Genomic DNA, 15,445 nt, shown 5'->3' with positions numbered 1-15,445 from the left:
GCTACGCCAGATGACCTGGCCTCCACAGTCACCAGACCGGAACACAATCGAGATGTTTGGGGTGAGCTGGACCGCAGAGTGAAGGCAAAAGGGCCAACAAGTGCTAAGCATCTCTGGGAACTCCTTCAAGACTGTTGGAAGACCATTTCCGGCGACTACCTCTTGTATCTCATCAAGAGAATGCCAAGAGTGTGCAAAGCAGTAATCAAAGCAAAAGGTGGCTACTTTGAAGAACCTAGAATGTAAGACATATTTTCAGTTGTTTCACACTTTTTTGTTAAGTATTTAATTCCACATGTGTTAATTCATAGTTTTGATGCCTTCAATGTGAATCTACAATTTTAGAGTCAGGAAAATAAAGAAAACTCTTTGAATGAGAAGGAGTGTCCAAACGTTTGGTCTGTACTGTATGTATGTATGTATGTATGTATGTATGTATGTATGTATGTATGTACGTACACACACACATATACATATATATACATACACACTGCACAAAATAGATAGAGAAAAATAGATATATAGATATAGATATATATATACGGTATATTAGTGTAAAAATAGTCAATACATTGAACACTTCTACTGATTTTAACACACATTTGCACATTTGGTGACTACGTCAAATACGCAGTGGCATCTGGATTGCTGAGATATTTGGTCAATTCCATTCTATGGAATATTAAGCTATGGACCTATAAAAATTGGCCTGACTAGCACATATAAAGTGTAGACGATTTCTGCCTCGTGTTAGTGTTTTCGGCACATTTATGCATGCTTGACTAAACACTACATTTATATACAAAATTGCCTGCAGGGGTCCATGATTGTAACACATACAGTGTTACATACATCCATGGCTGAAAACATACAGCCAAGTTGCCTATGGTTCAGGTAGGATGTGTCAGCTGTCTGGTTCCCTTTAAGAGGCAAGAGCCTCTTAATGCATTTACTGAAAATATCAGCATTTATTAGCTTTGTGTCACCACAAAAAAAATATTAACCCAGTCAGGCATTAAAGTGCTTATTATAATATTTATTCATTTATATAGCGCTATTAATTTCACAGTGCTTTACATACATTGGCAACACTGTCCCCATTGGGGCTCACAATCCAAATTCCCTATCATTAGGTCTTTGGGTGTGGGAGGAAACCGGAGTACCCGGAGGAAACTGTTGCAAACACGGGGAGAACATACAAACTCTTGCAGATGCGGTCCTTTGTGGGATTAGAACCCAGGACCCCAGCGCTGCAAGGCTGCACTGCTAACCATCATCATTTTAACTTATGATGGATTTGTAGGCAGTGTTTGACCACTCCATTCCTGCCTAAGATCCATCCACATTTCAAAAAAGCTGAGGAAGCCAATTGGGACTAGTGTAAAAAAATATATCTAAGGCCTTGTGCGCACTAGGCGTTTTTAGCGGAGTTTTTTACCGCGTTTTTGTGCTGAAAACGCAGTGACATTACTTCCCCAGCAATGTCTATGGGTTTTCATAAGTGCTGTCCGCACACAGCGTTTTTTTGTAGCTGCGTTTTTGTGGTGACCACAAAAATGCAGCATGTCAATTATTTCTGCGTTTTTCACTGCGTTTTTCACCCATTGAGTTCAATGAATGTTCAACAACACAATGAAAAACGCATATAGCCGCGTTTCTATGACTAAAAACGCAGCTATAAACGCAAGGGGTGGGTACTACAGTGACGTGTACAGGAAGAGGATTCCTTCTGTTGGTAAACACAGAAGCATGAATCCTCCCGGTACAGTCACCGCTGCGTCCACAACCCGCCCGGTGCCATGTCAGCTCCGTGCGGCGCCATGTCTGGGCGGGAGGTGGAGGCAGCAGCGAAAACAAAAGTGAACAGTAGAAAAAAAAAATGTCATATATACTCACCTGTCTGCAGGGTCCCGGTGCCATGCCCGCTCCCAGCCCCTGTCTCGGTACCGCCGCTCTGGCTGTGTGCAGTCTCCCCGGGGCAGGACCTGGCGGTGGATCACCTTATGCAGTCACCTGACGCATCAGCTGATCGTAGTCTCGCCGGCTTTTTCGCGCCCGGCCGGCTATCAGCTGATCCTGCCGTCAGGGGACTTCATCAGCTGATTACCGGCAGCTCCTGCAGCGATCGGACAGAATCAGACTCCTGTCCAATCGATCGCTGCAGGAGCTGCCGGTAATCAGCACATAAGTGAGTATTATTTTTTTTTTTCTACTGATGCATCAGCTGATGGTATAACCGGCTTTTATACAATCAGCTGATGTGTGATTGGATTCAGGCACTTGATCCTGACACATCATCTGATCGCTTTGCCTTCCAGCAAACCGATCAGATGATATTGGATCCGGATTGGACGGCGCGGGACCCTGACCCAGGATTACTGCGGAGGGGGGTTTATTTCAATAAAGATGGAGTCACTAATTGTGTTGTGTTTTATTTCTAATAAAAATATTTTTCTGTGTGTTTTTTTTTATCATTACTAGAAATTCATGGTGGCCATGTCTAATATTGGCGTGACACCATGAATTTCGGGCTTAGGGCCAGCTGATAATATACAGCTAGCCCTAACTCCATTATTACCTAGCTAGCCACCCGGCATCAGGGCAGCTGGAAGAGTTGGATACAGCGCCAGAAGATGGCGCTTCTATGAAAGCGCCATTTTCTGGGGTGGCTGCGGACTGCAATTCGCAGTGGGGGTGCCCAGAAAGCATGGGCACCCTGCACTTTGGATTCCAATCCCCAGCTGCCTAGTTGTACCCGGCTGGACTCAAAAATTAGGCGAAGCCCACGTCATTTTTTTTTTTTTTATTATTTCATGAAATTCATGAAATAATTAAAAAAAAAGGGCTTCTCTATATTTTTGGTTCCCAGCCGGGTACAAATAGGTAGCTGGGGTTTGGGGGCAGCCCGTACCTGCCTGCTGTACCCGGCTAGCATACAAAAATATGGCGAAGCCCATGTCATTTTTTTTTCTTTTTGGGCAAAAAACTGCATACAGTCCTGGATGGAGGATGCTGAGCCTTGTAGTTCTGCAGCTGCTGTCTGCTCTCCTGCATACACTAGTTCTGCAGCTGTCTGCTCTCCTGCATACAATGAACATTTTGAAGAAGGAAATGACATCAGACCTTTTTTTTTTTTATTAACAATCTTTAATGGCATTGTGCACTGATTAAAAACGCAGTGAGCAAAAACGCAGCAAAAAACGCACCAAATCGCGGCAAAAACGCATGTGTTTTTGCTGCGTTTTTTAGCCGCGGGTGCGTTTTTTGAGACAAAAACGCACATAAAAACGCAGCGTGAAAAAACGCCTAGTGCGCACATACCCTAAGTGACATTTGAAAACTATTTGTTTAAAAACTTTGCAACATTAAAGGGAACCTGTCACCACTTTTTTTGGCTATAAGCTGCGGCCACCACCACCGGGCTCTTATATACAGCATTCTAACATGCTGTATATAAGAGCCCAGGCCGGGGGTATAACAAACACTTTGTAATACTTACCCAACGGTCGCGCTGTGGGGCCTTATCGGCGTCTCCGTTGTCCGGTGTCGGCACCGCCTCATTTGGCCATCTTTGTGCTGCTTCTCTAGCTGCGGTGTATGACAAGTCCGACGTTATACACACTCGCCAGCATTCAGGTCCTGAGCAGACGCACTTTGATCTGCCCTAAGCAGGGCAGATCAAAGTATTGAAGTCCGCCTGCGCAAGACAGGCGAGTGTGTATGACGTAGACACGTCATACTTTCAAACTTCAGAAAGAGGACGAAGATGGCAGAAAGAGGAGGCGCCGGCACCGGAAAACGGAGACGCCCATAAGGCCCACCGCGCAACCATTAGGCAAGTATTATAAAGTGTTTTTTATGTTATACACCCGGCCTGGGCTCTTCTATACAGAATGCTGTATATAAGAGCCCGGTGGTGGTGGCCGCAGCTTATAGGCCAAAAAAGTGGTGACAGGTTCCCTTTAAGCAGTTTTACACCCTAAAACTAGCAAAACTGCTTCATAAATTAGAGCCAAAGAGAACTTCGCCAATTTACATCATTAGTAACCTGAAAAAAGTGGTAATATACTTTTATTACATAAAGAGCGAATATCACAGTTTTACAAATAGATTATCAATAACAGTAAACTTACCTGGTCCAGTCTTAAAGCACCATCTTTAAATCGTTGTTTACGTAAATTCTTTGCAATAAGATGCAGGTTGAGAACCGCCTGCTGAATCTCTTCAACTGTATAATCTGAAGACACAGGGGGTAGCTCCCGCACATCGGGTAGTTTGTCGGGACGCTCAATCATGCTTTGTGCATGGTCATAGCTCAGCTTCACACAAGAGCATATAACACTTCGGCCAAACCACTCGTCAAGGATCTGAAGCAAGAACCAAATTAATGCATCTGAATTAGGTCAATAATAAATAGGATTATAACAGCACATCCATTGTGGTTTAGGTGTGTTTATTGGTTTGCTTCTCCAGCAAATGGCAAGTAGAATCTGCAAAACCATATACTAATAGCACTGTTCAGATTAAAATATTGTGTATAAACGTATAGCTGCCATGTAAACATTGCACAACTGACATCTTACACTCAAGTTATAAGACTCCGATATAATCACACTGAGAAAGCCAAGTAATCAGAAAAGAGATCTACGATTAAACCGAAAACTAGATTTACAATAATTTATTCTAAGCTATATTTGTTATTATCATTATTATTATTATTATTATAGCGCCATTTATTCCATGGCACTTTACAAGTGAAAGAGGGTATACATACAACAATCATTAACAGTACAAAACAGACTGATCTAGGAGGAGAGAGGACCCTGCCCGCGAGGACTCTCAGTCTACAAGAAATGGGTGATGGTACAATAGGTGAGGACAGAGCTGGTTGCGCAGTGGTGTACTAAACTGAGGATTATTGTAGGTTGTAGGCTTGTTGGAAGAGCTGGGTCTTGAGGTTCCTCTTGAAGCTTTCCACGGTAGGGGAGAGTCTGATATGCTGAGGTAGAGCGTTCCAGAGTATGGGGGAGGCACGGGAGAAATCTTGTACGCGATTGTGGGAAGAGGAGAGGAGAGTAGAGAAGGAGATCATGTGAGGATCTGAGGTTGCGTGCAGGTAGGTAACGGGAGACTAGGTCACAGCTGTAAGGAGGAGACAGGTTGTGGATGGCTTTGTATGTCATGGTTAATGTTTTGAACTGGAGTCGTTGGGCGATGGGAAGCCAGTGAAGGGATTGGCAGAGTGGTGAGGCTGGGGAATAGCGAGGGGAGAGGTGGATTAAGCGGGCCGCAGAGTTTAGGCATTGTGGAATTTTGGTTAGTAGAGAGGTAATGTCAGGTCCAGAGAGGTAGATCTGTGTGTCATCGGCATAGAGATGATACTGAATGCCGTGGGACTCTATGAGCTGTCCCAGGCCGAAGGTGTAGATGGAGAACAGCAGGGGTCCAAGAACTGAGCCTTGGGGGACACCGTCAGATAGGGGGCGAGATGAGGAAGTGATGTGAGAATGGGAGACGCTGAAAGGTCGGTTAGGTATGAGGAAATCCAAGATAGGGCAAAGTCTGTGATGGCCAGAGATGAGAGAATCTGTAGTAGGAGGGAATGGTCTACTGTGTCGAAGGCAAAGGACAGGTCCAGGAGGAGGAGGAGGAGGAGGAGGAGGAGGATAGAGTAGTGCTGCTTCGCTTTGGTGGTTAGTAGATCATTGGTGACTTTGGTTAGGGCAGTTTCAGTAGAGTGATGTGGTCAGAAGCCAGATTGTAGCTGGTCAAAGAGGGAGCAGGAGGAGAGGTATGAGGACAATTCAAGATGTACATGCTGTTCCAGTAATTTTGAGGCATAGGGGAGAAGGGATATGGGGCAATAGTTTGACACAGAGGATGGGTCAAGGGAGGGCTTTTTGAGGATGGGTGTAATGGAGGCATGTTTAAAGCATGAGGGGAATACACCACTTGTTCGTGATAGGTTGAAGAGATGGGTTAGGGCTGGGATGAGGACTGCGGTGATGTTGGGGATGAGGTGTGAAGGGAGCGGGTCAAGTGCACAGGTGGTTAGATGTGATCTTGAGAGTAGAGTGAAAATATTGTTTTCAGTCATAGTGAAGAAGCTGGATTTGGAGGAAGAGGGCTGAGTAGCTATGATGAGGGGCTGTGGTGATTGTTGGCTGAAGCTTGCTCTGATGTTGTCAATCTTCTGCTTGAAGAAAGAGGCAAAGGCTTCAGCTGAGATGAGAGGAGAGGGAGGTGGTGCTGGAGGACGGAGGAGAGAATTGAAAGTGTTGAATAGCTGTTTAGGGTTGTGAGAGGATATGAGGGATGAGAAGTAGGTTTGTTTTGCAGCAGTGAGTGTGGACTTGAAGATGGTGAGGGACTCTTTATATGCAATGAAGTGCTCAGTGGGATGAGACTTCTTCCATCTGCGCTCAGCAATTCTGGAAGTCAGTCTCAGTTCTTTAGTCTGACTCGTGTGCCAGGGTTGCCTGTTGATTGTGCGGGTTTTGGTGTCTGTGAGGGGGGCAGCTGATTCGAGAGCTGCCGAGATGGTGGTGTTGTATAAAGTTGCAGCAGCATCTGCATCGTGTAAAAATGTAATGTCTGTGAGAGGGAGAAGGGACTGAGAAAGTGCGTGTAAATCAAGGTGTTTGATATTTCTGCGAGGGTGTGAGTTTGTGGAGGGGGGGTTGCGTACTTTGAGAAGTGTGAGTAGGTTGTAGTCAGACACGGGGATAGGTGAGTTAGAGAGGTTAGATAGGGAACAGAGGCGAGTGAAGATGAGGTCCAGCGTGTGGCAATCTTTGTGAGTAGCTGCAGAAGACCATTGGGTGAGGCCGAAGGAGGAAGTCAGTGTTAGACGTTTGGAGACAGATGAGTGGGAAGTGTCAATGGGGATGCTGAAATCACCCATGATGATGATGGTGGGGATGTCGGTGGAAAGGAAGTGTAGTAGCCAGGTGGTGAAATGATCAAAAAAGGCAGTGGCTGGCCCTGGAGGGCGGTAAATAACAGCCAGTTGAAGGTTGGAGGGGGAGTAGATGCGTACGGAGTGCACCTCAAAAGATGGGACAGTAACAGAGGGTGGTAGTGGAATTGGTGTAAAGGAGCATTGGTCGGACAGGAGCAAACCAGCTCCTCCACCATGCTTGTTACTGGGACGGGGGTGTGAGAGAGTTGGAGACTGCCATAAGAAAGTGCAGCAGGAGAGGTGGGTACGTGTACGGGTAGGTGTTATAGGTGGGTACGACTGTATAGGTTTGTGGGTATGTTTATCCCTATAGTCCATTAACCCTTAATAGGAGCTTGCCCACTACTTTTACACTGATGGATGTGCAGTACTCAACCACTATCAATTGAAGCAGGTGGTAAAGATTTAATGATGTGCCTGTGAGCAACTTCGAGTTATTCATATTGAACGTCTACATGTGTGTTCATCACTGTCTCCGCCTATTGTATTTTCCTTGTATATAATGTCTGTCTTTTTCAATGTACTCTTGTTATGATTAAGAGCCAAATTTTTACGGCCTGAAACGTGTAAACTGGTCTACATTTTAAAATTGCACTATGTTTTTATATACACGGTTTTTGCAATAAAGGTTTTTTGGATCTCCTGAGTTGGTGCTGGTTTTTGCCACTCTTTTCTGCATTAATAACCTATCCCAAGTATAGGACATCAATGCAAAAGTAGTGGATAACCACTAATCAAAAAAAAAAAAAAAAAATATTCTACCCATTATAACATACCTGATTCTTATCTAAACACATTCACAGTGATCAAGTCAAACTTCCCATTATTTAAAGGGCTAATTCGCGGAGATAAATTATTCTAATGGCTATGCCCTCAAACTCTAAAGATGAGATCCATAGTGCAGTTTGCCATCATCACAGGACCTGCAATTCAATGTAACGCTGGAGGTGCTCTTTGGGTGCTCCCCCTACCTTCTGGGATGCTATATCACATGTCACTGGGCGTTGCCTGTTCCTGATTTCTAATAGCGGCCAGCCCCCTGATAACATCTGCTTCCCTGTAGTCCTAGATCAGAAAGCAGGCCATTCCCCTACCCAAACCCCTAAATTGGATGGAATAAAAGGAGATATTATCAGGGGGCTTGCAGCTACTAGCAGAAGAGAGCAGGCCACATCTCCTGATGTATGATGTATCATCTCAGAAGGGAGGGGGGAGGAACAAAGAGCAGCTCTAGGGTTAGGCCTCACTCATGTGTATAAATACGCAAAGTGCAATACGTTTCTTTATCGAATAAAAGAATCATGTTGCATTTGCACCAATGTTAAACAATATGACAATGCTGATCTATGATTTTTATTTTCTTTAGCAGTTTTCTGACGGAGGAAGAAATCGGAGCATGCTCATATGGTTGTGTAGAATGGCCAAGACTCACCAATGCAAGTCTATGGGTGTGAGAAAAAAAAAACGGACGGCACAAGGACTATCATGATGTATGCAGTCTATTTTTTATGGATACATTGGCATACAGTAGCATAAACACTGTAAATGATTGCAAAGTAATAGCTGAAAAAAAACAAAAAAAAAAAAACTTTGCATACAGATAGGCGGAAAAAAAAAAAATTGTACACTCGCACAGCATTTGTATGACATGTGGAACACCAAATGGATTTCACTTGTTCAACTTTCCCGGATGAAAATCAGTGTGATTATACGCAGATGTGAACGAACCCTGAATTTCAGGTACTGTGAGGATGGTAAACAATACTATGGATGCTATATTTGAAGTTTAAGGGCATGGCCATTAGAATAATTTATATGGCCCAAGAGTACCCTATTAACATTTATATTTAATTATAAAGAAACACTTACTTTTCCCTGTGGAGTTATTTTCCAGATGACAGAAAAAGTCAGTCTGTCTGCCATTGGATTTAAGCTGCAAAGCTCTTCACAAAGTAATCTGGGCAACATAGGTATAACCTGCAATACAAAATAAAAAATGTAGACAGTGATAAAACATAGCATGTTTTGTAAAGATGGTAACATTTAAATAGGGAAACAGAAATATGGAGTATTCTTTCGAAATGTAAAATCTGTCGATGGCCAAAATAGTTGGGAAAATGTGGAGGCATCCCATCACTTGTAGGTTTTGCATCAAGTAAATATACAGAAGCACTGCTCAGTATCACACTACTCTTGTGCAAAAATTTAGGGGACCTGTCACCAGATCAAAAGTGGGCAGTTTTTGTACCTGCTGCTCCATGGACATGGAGTATTACGGATTCTTTTAACACCCCTTTGTAAAGACCATAAAAATTAGAACTAAATACATAGGTCCATATCTGATGGATTAAATGCCTCCCCCTCAAAAAAACGAAACAAAACACCGCAACAACAGGAAAGCAGCAGGAAATAAGAGCAAAAATGTCCCCTTTTTATCTGGTGACTTTCTCTTTCAGGCTGGGGCCACAAGAGCGTATGGAATCCAATGCGAGTGCATTGGATGAGATATGCTAGCTCCCTCTGTACTGCGAGTGTAAACCGAGTGTCATGCCACTGTGATTCGATCCTGCAATCGGATCACAGCTGCAGAGGAGAGGCAGGGATTCATCTCTGAATCTACTCCATTGCCAGCTTATGAGATTATCGCACTGCACTCCAGTGTCATGAGTGCAGTGTGATGTTTCCCTCGCACCCACAGACTTGTATGGGTTCGAGTGAATACAGATTCCACAACTGTTTTCTCGGTCGCTATCTGTCCTAGCCCACTAGGGGAATCTGAATCTTGTTCATTTAAAATATCATTCACAGGAGGTGACCCAAACACAGCAGATAAGGGTCTCCATCATGAGAACTGACCCTGTTGTGTGCTGCTGCCAGTGGAGATGGTCAGAATTCACATACAAATAAAAAGGAACTCTTACCACCTCCTGTAGCATGCATCAGGGCCTGCTTTTCAAATGAGATGCAGGATACATGGGTGGAACCCGCACCTATTATGCATTTATGTATGTCAGTGTCCCACTTTAACCATGCTATGGACACAATCTAGGCCTAATTCCTCATTAAAAATTGTTAAGAGTGGACAACTGACCTTTAGACAAATGTTATAAGTGAATGTCTGTTACTGGTCCAACTAGTAACAATAAATGTATAGAAAGTCTACTAGCATTTGTTGGAGAGTACAAGAAGATTTCAACCTTTCCAAAGTTTCTGCAATGTTGAAATTGTGACTTTAGGCAGTGTTCTCGGAATTACAGTATTAGGTAATGCAGCACATGCTCCGACAGAGGACGTGCACCTTTACATATACTATAGATAGGAAGTAAGATGATCCAATACTTAATAAAAAGGCTCCTGGGTGTGCTGAGGATTACAGTAAAACTGAAACCAGATAATGTATCTTTCAGGTAGTGAATTACTTTATCAAGTATTACTCAATGTCAAGGCACATAACCAGGCGCTTAGAGTAATCCTGCGGTGCAGATTACAGTGAGGCAATTCCATAAATAATACACAAATGATCAGTCAATGAGCTGATCGCATACATAGGACAAAAGACAAGGTGGCACAATGAAGAAAACATTTTTTAAAAAACACGTCACCAGTTTTTTGCCATTTAATTGGAGAACAGCATAAAGTAAGGACAGATACCCAGATTACAGCTATTTACTGGCATTCTTGTTGTAGTTTTCATAAAATCACTGTTTTGACATTAGATTGTTGCTATAGGTACCTCCATATTCATGAGCTCTGTATTACCTCCCTCCAGATTGTAGACTGCATAGGCAGAAAGCTACCAAGGAAGGAGGCTGTGAATCAATGGTTTAGGTACAGTTATACAGAGCTCAGCAGAGTACTGGAAAACAGCAGATAAAGTGATTTTATCAAAACTGCAGCAAGTAGCCCAGTAAGTTATACATCACTGGAATTTGGGTCTCTGCCCCTACATTATGCTGATCTCAGATGGGATTACAAAAACCTGATGCCAGATTCTTTTTAACTAAGAAACATTTACTTTAAAAAGGGAATCTGTCTGCAAGTTATTGCTATGCAATCTGAAAGCAGCATAACATGGGGCAAGAAAGCCTGAGTCCAGGGATGTGTCACTTACTGGGCTGCTTGGTTTAGTTTTATTAGAATAACTTTTGTCTGATGGAGATGAAGCAGAGCTAACTTCTGGGCTGTGCATACCCCATCCACACTCCTGACTGGCAGCTGTGTACACCGTTTCTGTAGGTTTAGCAGCTTGCTGACAGTTCAGTTTGGACAAAACAGATACCCAGTGACAACCAATGTTGTCTAGGTGGGGGTATAGTACATGCACATGGATTGCATTCAATGGATACCAAAGAAGATCCTTATGCCATGCACTGTCCTTTCAGGCTTTGCTGTGTACAGGAACCCAGTAAATCTGCCTGAAATGTTTCCCTAAAGAAATCCTATAAGTCCAACACAGGAACTGGTTTTCAACAGTTTTCGCCTTTTGTGTTGCTTTAACCCCTTCAGCCCCGGGGCACTTTCCGTTTTTGCGTTTTTGTTTTTTGCTCCCCTTCTTCCGAGAGCCGTAACTTTTTTATTTTTCCGTCAATCTTGCCATATGAGGGCTTGTTTTTTGCGGGACAAGTTGTACTTTTAAATGAAATCATAAGTTTTACCATATGGTGTACTGGAAAGCAGCAAAAAAATTCCAAGTGTGGAAAAATTGCAAAAAAAGTGTGATGGCACAATAGTTTTTGGGATGTTTTATTCACGGTGTTCACTATATGGTAAAACTGATGTGTGGGTATGATACCTGAGGTCGGTGCGAGTTTGTAGACACCAAACATGTATAGGTTTACTTGTATCTAAGGGGTTAAAAAAAATTCACAAGTTTGTCCAATAAAAGTGGCGCACGTTTTGCGCCATTTTCCGAAACACGTAGCGTTCTTATTTTTTGGGATCTATGGCTCAGTGACGGCTTATTTTTTGCGTCTCGAGCTGATGTTTCTAATGGTAGAATTTTTGCGCAGATGCTACGTTTTGATCGCCTGTTATTGCATTTTGCGAAAAACTTGCGGCGACCAAAAAACGTAATTTTGGCGTTTGGAATTTTTTTGCCACTACGCCGTTTACCAATCAGATTAATTGATTTTATATTTTGATAGATCGGGCATTTCTGAACGCGGCGATACCAAATATGTGTATATTTATTTATTTTTTAACCCTTTAATTTTCAATGGGGGGAAAGGGGGGTGATTTGAACTTTTAGGTTTTTTGTTTTTTTTTAATTTTTTAAAACTGTTTTTTTACTTTTTTTATTTTATTTTACTAGTCCCCCTAGGGGGCTATAGCAATCAGCAATCCGATTGCTGATCGCTATCTGCTGATCACAGCTATACCGCTGTAATCAGCAGATTCAGTCACTTTCTTTCTTCCTCTGCTCCGTGCCGAGGAAGAATGAAAGTGAAACTTCGTAGCACCAGGCGTCATCACATGACCCTGTGCTACGATGGCAACCACCGAACGTCACGTGATCACTCACGTGACGTCCGGAGGGGGCGGCGGTAAGTAAAAAAGATGGCCGCGCGCATGTAGATCTCGCTGCCAGACTTTGGCAGCGAGATCTAAGGGGTTAATGTTCCGGGTGGAATGCGATTCCACTCGGAACATGTAGGCACACATGTCAGCTGTTGAAAACAGCTGATATGTGTGCCGATCCACGCCGCCTGCCCGCGGCAGGGGGCGGGGCTTACCGGGACACGATCCATGACGGAAAGATCCGTCCATGGTCGTGAAGGGGTTAAAGGGCTTGTCCACTGCTACCATAGGGCAACCCTTTTTCATTTCCCATGTCTGCTCGATCATGAGAATTCTGAAGTGTTGTGCACATGTTGCTTATTTTTCCTTGTAGATTTGGTGCAGAAAATAATCTGCCACATGTCAATGCTTGGTGTTTTTCCCTGAGTTTTTCAGGCCTTCCACCAACTGATTTCATTATGAAAAACGCATGGTCAAAAAATGAACCAAACACTTTTTTGGCGCACCTTTCTGCCAGAAGATGCAGATTTGTTGCAAAATAATTCTGCAAAAAATACTGAGCGTGTGCACGTTAAAAAAATTAAAAAAAAAAAAAAAAAATTAAACATTAAACTACCCTGACATTTTACCTGTAGGGAATTCTCATTCTAGATCAAATTCGCAGGTTACACATCTATATATTGACAATACAACTTTCATACCTTCTGTACAAGGTACACACTGGTGGCTCTTTCACTTGCCACTAAATCGAGAGCATTCCCTTCATCAACAAAATAGCTCACATCTGCAATATGGACTCCAATTTCAAAGTTACCTGTAATAAAACAAAAACAAAACACAGTTGACTGAGTGCAATGTTAACCATATGTAGGTAAATATTGCCAAATCCTGACAGTGTGCAGTATGCGGTCAGTCTCATGACTCCTAGCACATCATGATGTCCTTGGGGGTCACATGCTGCTTCTTATCAGCTTCACTCAATGTTCTATTGAGCGCAGCAGATGACAAGATAATAAGCATGCAGTTAAAGGCCCCTTTGCACACTACAACATCGCTAGCGATACCGCTGTAACGTCACCGGTTTTGTGACGTAATAGCGACCTCCCCAGCGACATTGCAGTGTGTGACACGCATCGCGACTTGGCCCCCGCTGGGAGGTCGCTGATCGCTACAAGTCGTTCAGGAACATTCTTTGGTCCTTTGTGTCTCGCTGCGCAGCTTGTATCTGTGTGTTTGACACTGTTACAACGACATAGTTTAGCGACCCAGCCCATAGGCGTGCGTTCCCTTTCCAGCGAGGACGTTCTGCAGGTCCGTATCGCTGCTGCGTCGTTTACCAGATCTGCCTGATTGACAGCTCTCCAGCGACTGTTAGAGACTTTCCAGCGATCCCTGCCAGGTCGAGATCGCTGGTGGGATCGCTAGAAAGTCTCAGTGTGTAAAGGGGCTTTAAGATTACAAGTATGCAACATGCTCATGTCACTGCCTGCTTGAGCTAAAAAAACAGGGGAATCCCAACAGTGTGTATATTTGAAAAAAAAGGCAAGAATAATATAACACTCTTATAAATCAGAGTTTAATTTAGTGCCACATGCTAGCATGGCAACATAACTGGAGGGAGATTTGGTAACTGTAACAATATTTTTGATTACCAGGTTTTCACCACCTGAGAGTATTATAATACATCACTAGAATCTGGGTCTCTGAATATGTCATTTACCAGAGGACTAATAAACCTGCTGCAAAGTAGTCATCCTGCTATGTATAAATCTGCCCCATCACAGCAGTGTATACAGAAAGCTGCCAATCAGTGCTGTTGGCAGGATTATACACAGCTGACTGTTCAGCATAAGGGTACTTTCACACTTGCATTGTTTTCCTTCCGTTACAATCCGCCCTTTTGGAAAACAGCGGAATCAGTTAACGGATTCCGCTGTTTCCCATAGACTTGTATGGTTGACGGATTGTACCAAAAGGACCTGCGTTGCTTCCGCTGGGCGACGCTCCGTTGCTTCCGCCCAGCGGGAGGAACGCAGCATGTAACGTTGTTTTGAGCAGCGGAATCCTCTGGATTTCACTGCGCATGCTCTTTTTTTTTTAATCAAACTTTATTTTGGCTCGCGGTGGCCGAACGTTCAGCTGAGCGCCCGGCCGTCGGCAAGAGACAGCGCTCAGCTGAGCGCCCGCCCGCCGGCATGCCCAGGCGCCGGCAAGTGACAGCGCTCAGCTGATCACCCAGCGGTCGGCTGCAGGGAGCGATCAGCTGATCACCCGGCGGCCGGGAGCGATCAGCTGATCACCCGGCGGCCGGCTACTGGGAGCGATCAGCTAATCACCCGGCGGCCGGCAAGTGACAGCGCTCAGCTTATCACCCGGCGGCCGGCAAGTGACAGCACTCAGCTGATCACCCGGCGGCCGGCTGCAGGGAGCAATCAGCTGATCACCCGGCGGCCGACTACAGGGAGCGATCAGCTGATCACCCGGCGGCCGACTGCAGGGAGCAATCAGCTGATCACCCGGCGGCCGGCTGGCTGCAGGGAGCGATCAGCTGATCACCCGGCGGCCGGCTGCAGGGAGCGATCAGCTGATCGTTCACAATAGTCTGCCACTGGTAAAACTGTAAAAAAAAAAAAAAAACGAATTGCGTTGTTTTGCAGCATCCGTTGTGCCACTATATGCAACACATCCGTTGCATCCGTTACACAACGCAATGCAACGGATACCGTTCAACGCAAGTGTGAAACTAGCCTAAGTCATTTTATTAAAACTACAGCAAGCAGCCCAGTAGGTGACATAACTAGACTCATGGTATCTGGGTAGCAAAGCCTGCTGACAATCAGATTTACAGGTTCAATTACTTACCCCCCCAAAAAAAGACAAAAGTTAAGATTTTAAATAGTGAATATAAAATGTTCATGTAACAAAACCATGTATACAAATACAGCACATAAGCAGATGTCTGCCAGG

The 15,445-nt window shown here is 44.1% G+C and overlaps 1 protein-coding gene across 4 annotated transcripts in view; it reads right to left on the bottom strand.

The window, feature by feature from the left end:
* DIS3L2 (DIS3 like 3'-5' exoribonuclease 2) overlaps positions 1-15,445 on the bottom strand; it is a 571,411-nt gene that overhangs the window by 214,671 nt on the left and 341,295 nt on the right. For all 4 annotated transcript variants that reach the window (XM_075340408.1, XM_075340407.1, XM_075340410.1 and 1 more), the window contains 3 exons: positions 13,180-13,292; positions 8,831-8,938; positions 4,134-4,367 (listed from right to left, as the gene is read on the bottom strand). In XM_075340408.1, coding sequence (XP_075196523.1) covers positions 4,134-4,367; positions 8,831-8,938; positions 13,180-13,292 — 455 coding nt within the window. The remainder of the gene's footprint in view (positions 1-4,133; positions 4,368-8,830; positions 8,939-13,179; positions 13,293-15,445) is intronic.

Source organism: Anomaloglossus baeobatrachus, chromosome 3 (assembly GCF_048569485.1).
Source record: "Anomaloglossus baeobatrachus isolate aAnoBae1 chromosome 3, aAnoBae1.hap1, whole genome shotgun sequence".
Lineage (NCBI taxonomy): Eukaryota > Metazoa > Chordata > Amphibia > Anura > Aromobatidae > Anomaloglossus > Anomaloglossus baeobatrachus.
This window is presented reverse-complemented; position numbering and strand designations above follow the sequence as displayed.